We start from the raw sequence: 4,768 nt of genomic DNA on the forward strand, positions 1-4,768 counted from the left end.
AAGTTCGAGGTTCGCCTACGCAAAAGAACCTGCCGCCGATATCTATGTTTCCTGTCGACTAGGTTGCAGACTACTGCATTGCCATTTCGAACTACGAAGTAAATGGTTTACCTAATGCATGAAGTAGGCTACGTAGGTGATATACGTTGTGATATGATCATAAAGCGAGTCTTCCCTTCCGTTCATAGCCGCAAGTAGAGTCGTTTTTTGTGAAATGACAGCCATTTAGCGTGTGGTGTATGAAATGTTCTGAGAAATCACAATACGCTCAACGAATTTGAGGTTTACTAACAAAGTAACAATATGTGCTATGTGACAGTTGGTAATTTCCTAAACCAGCAAGCAGTTTTATTGAACATATTTTTGAATTATACGAACTACGGAGACCAATGGCAAATGTCGCCATCAGTCCAGAGACGATGCCATTGAAGTGTTATGTTACTTTTCAGCGTACTCCAGTAGGCTTAGTTTACCTGCACTTCATTCTCCAGTATTGTGGTTCAACAACTATCTCCTCGTTCAAAACTCCATTTTTCCCTGGTGGACAAGGAGGTCAATTGTGGATAGGCATCAACCATTTTTCTATGCCATCAATCTCGGGCCGCTGTAAAAATGTCAAGAAGAGCTTCTTGGAGGTACAGAACTTCAATATACAATTGAATAGTATATTCATATTGAAATGAGCCCAAATATTTTCGGCTGACACTCGTCAGGGGTAATCGTCAGCAACTAGTAGAGAAATGGAAAGAACATTGTATATCAACAATCGTTTCACAAAATATGACGTCTCCAGCATGAAATTTGGTGAATGAGAGAGCGTTCAATGTACTATTTTTAGGTGGTACACGAACTCCTCTTGTTGACATAGTTTTGGTTGGTGTATTTTGATAAAAGTCGACTCCAAGGCACACAAATGGAATTGTGAACGGCCTCGCCCTACGATTCGAATTGTTCGAATATTCGGGTTCATTTCAATATGAATATGCTATTTAATTGTATATTGAAATGTCAAGAACCGTCACTATGTAGCCTTATCGGACACGCGTTAGTCACGGACAGGATACGTATTACGCAATTTTCCTAACACGTTGTGGGCTGTCAACCATTGAGTATAGGAGACGTCCTTATTCTTTGCTGATCGGTCTTAAGAAACTTCACGACGACACAAATGTGATTCTTATTCAAAATCAGTCAAGTACATATAAGAAATTTATGATTCTGATATATTTTAACACATCTGAAAGAATCAGTTGAGTACATATAGGCAATTTATGATTCATATATATCTGACATTGAATAACTTTAGCAGTGGCGGCAGAGGTGTATACCTCTCTTCAATTTCGGATTATAAGCAATGGTTCTATAGAACAGTTTCATGAAATGTCATTAGATCAGTGGAACAAGTTAGCATTACTGCTTACTGTCAACGACTTTTCATTGATGCAGAACCGGCCAAATAAATGACATTTGCGATAGAACCGCCCAAAGAAAAAACTTGAATCCATGCCCTAATTATAACGCCGCCCGGCACCCAATAGTGGCAGGCACATGCATAACCAAAATTTAAAACGATTTCTGGCTAAATCCGCGGTCACAGTTAAGGCAATATTTCCCACTGCATCCCGGTCAAGTCTTGAAGAAACCGGTAGGAGCTGTATCCACGACATCTACAAAGAGCCTCACTTCGTCTGCGCCCAGCGAAGGCTGAGCTACATCCTTCGATAAATCCTCGGCGAGCTCTTTCGCTTCTCCGTTTGAAAAGTCTCCGCGTATCGCCAACAACGCCTTCAGCTGGTCCGCGCTAACGTCGCTGTACTTTGTGACCAACCCCGACAGTTCCAGCGACATCATGCTCTTGTCCTGCAGCTTTATGACTTCGGCGATCGGAATCAAGACTTCGCACGGTGACCGTAGATGCGAAGATGCCAGGCGACTAAAAAACGCACTCAGCAGCTCCCGTTCTTTTAACAGCTTTTCGCCTGCACGTTTTCGTTCCTCGCCTGAACCAAACTTAATCCTCCTGCCCAGTGCGCCCTTCAAGTACTGTACGACGACTCTACGCTCGGCCTCCGCCATTATCCACGAAAAGTATTCGGGACGCAAGTGTACGAAATCGTTGTAGTAATCTTCTATTGTGACGCAGATTGTTTCGACGATACTCTCATCGTTCAGCCACTGTTTCGTCAGCAGGTTGTCGCAGTGGATCTGCAAGTCGGTGAAGACTTCATCTAAAAGAAACCCGCACGTCGCCTCAGCAACGTGATTCATTTCAACACAGAATTTGTTAGTCTCATTCCCCTCTCCGTCAGTGTCTGCGAACGGATTTCCGGGATCGCGATCCATAAGATACAATTCGTTTACGCCGGATTGATCAGAGTCCTTCTTACCGCGATAATCTTTCTCCATTTGCTGGGCGAATTCTATAAAAGCTTCACAGTTGTTTGCGATTGCGACCATGTACAACGGGTAGTACGGAGGTAGTTCTCGGTTGCGGAAATGTTCTTCTTTGTAACTAGTCACGGCTTCGCCGTAAGACCGCACGAAGTTCATCATCTCGCTAATGCAAACATCAAACACCTTCTTCTTTTGATCATCCGATATGGTTTCGGCAACTTGCATCGTCTGCTTAATCATCTGGAATAGAATGACAGGAAGCGAGGTCTTATGGTATCCATCCGCGTCTGTTTCGGGTTCCTCTTCCTTTCTCCAATCCTTTGAATCTTGCTGTAACGACTTCAATGTCCAGTCCGATATGTTCGTTCTTGTGGTGATGAAATAATTATCCATCAGTTTGTCGCTGACTTCATCATCCAACAGACTCGGCAGACGGTTGATGTCTAAATCAAGCTCAGGGCTGCCTAACAGTTCCGGGCTGGTGTAGCCGTTCAACCACGTCAACAGCGAGATGATCTCGTTGCCTTGAAGTCCTTCCCTAATGAGTTTTTGAAGGTGATTGGATATCGCTAGATGATACCAATGGACGTGCTGTTGAAAAATGTTGTACGCCGGCGGGAAACAAGGTTGACAGAGGTTTTTAATCGTTTTGAGGTCGTTCAAGACCTCTTTGCGGATAATTTCAAGGTGACGAACGAGCCACATTTTATCGTTTGCCCGTGTTTCGTAGACGTCGCTTTCTATACGTTCATCCACGGCGTCTTTTAATGTTTCCATAGCTTTGTCCCTCCATTGTTTAGGCCTACAAGGTGGTAGAAATCCTGAAAATCTTTCTTGCTCCTGCAGTTTTATATCAGTACGGTGTTCACGTTCGATAATCCTCAACGCCGTCACAAGCTCGGTCGTGTCTCTTCTCGCAACGTTCAAAGTATTTTTGAGTACGCGAAACAGCGCCTCGCCGAGTTCAGACGACAGTTTTTCCGCGTCTGCGAAAAACCTCTGCAGCTGCTTCATATCCGAGGAATTCCCAAGCTTGTGCTGTTCGTACAAAAGCTCATCTCTGGATGACTCCAAATCGATCAGGCACTTGTGAGCTTCCAGAAACTTACGGTCCCTCATCATGCCCCTGGCCTTTTCCACCTCTTCGGGGACGGCGAAAATGTGTTTCAAATTTTCCATCGCCGCAGCCAATTGACGGTGCTCCGCACTGACGTCTTTGATGTCTCGCATTTTGTCGCTTAAACTGCCACACGTGGCGTACATCTCGTCGACTTCTGTCATTCTTTTTTCCACATTTTTAACTTCCTCTAACGCGTCTTTGAGCTGCGTCAAACCCGCCCGAACGCCGTCTAGTTGGGACTGGACTGCCGCTTTCAAACGTGCTTCGACTGAAGCTTTCTTTCTGGAAGTTCTTCTGCGGTACTGTTCCACCTTCTCCAATTGATCGGGTCTCATCAGGAGATTGGAAACATATTTTATCGCTTTCTTTTGGGCGTCGGCATCAGCGTCATCTATAGACTCCATCATTATGTCTGCTACAATATATTCAATTTTATAAAGAGGAGTTGGAGTTGACAAATTTTTGATGTGGAATTTGACAACAATAGGACTAGAACTAAGTTAATATATATTGTTATTGATCTTCTACACCTTCTCATCTTCTATACTTCTACACCTTCCTATCTTTTCATTGTATCACAATATTGTGGATTAAAATGATAATAAAATGCAACTGAACTAGATCAGAATCAAGCTTGACATAATGCTTCCTGCTTCGGGTGAGAAAAGAAATATTGAATGCTATTCATGAGCGTCACACCAGAAATAGCGATTAAGCGTGTCAACACTCCACTCAAACTTGCCCCACGTGCAGCAGTAATTGCATAAGCAGCCCTACATATCCGTCTGGTCGTCCCTCGACTTGATTCATCTCAATGATGTCGCCGCGATACGATATGGACAACTGGACAAGTGGACATGGACAAATACATAACAACAAATATAGATAAATAAATATTATATCGATAAACAAATGTACCGCGAAAAATGAGTTACAGGTAGGACATACTGATGTCCGACTCAACCACTACATTTGTCGGTCACCCAAACACTGTTATCATCATTCACAAGCTGCAAAAGTAAAACGCCTCGGTTAGAAATCGCTGAAGACGGGAAGACGGTGTTCACCAAAGTAATACTAAACAGTTCTGATCCACTCAGTTGCGTCAGTATCGTTCGGGAGTCCGCTGTATGTAAATTGTAAATATCGTGGGGTTACCATATTTTGCTAACGAGAAAGAAGGACACTTTTTCAAAAATTTTCAAACTTACAATACCGATGGAAAATACTGAAAAATGGTATATTTTTCTACTA

The 4,768-nt window shown here is 43.2% G+C and overlaps 1 protein-coding gene across 1 annotated transcript; it reads right to left on the bottom strand.

Moving 5' to 3' along the window:
- Window positions 1–1,191: 1,191 nt before the first annotated feature.
- LOC145433915 (exocyst complex component 3-like) lies at window positions 1,192–4,488 on the bottom strand. The gene has a single exon (XM_080311166.1). The coding sequence runs from the start codon at window positions 3,919–3,921 to the stop codon at window positions 1,627–1,629; it is 2,295 nt and encodes a 764-aa protein (XP_080167292.1). The 5' UTR covers window positions 3,922–4,488; the 3' UTR covers window positions 1,192–1,626.
- Between the last annotated feature and the right edge of the window lie 280 nt (window positions 4,489–4,768).

The sequence above is a fragment of the Botryllus schlosseri genome, chromosome 2, assembly GCF_051294905.1.
Source record: "Botryllus schlosseri isolate E-star chromosome 2, Bs_hap1, whole genome shotgun sequence".
Taxonomy (NCBI): Eukaryota; Metazoa; Chordata; class Ascidiacea; order Stolidobranchia; family Styelidae; genus Botryllus; species Botryllus schlosseri.

Excerpts from the sequence above, each read along its gene's own strand:
- LOC145433915 (XM_080311166.1), bottom strand. The coding sequence starts at position 3,921 with ATGATGGAGTCTATAGATGACGCTGATGCCGACGCCCAAAAGAAAGCG.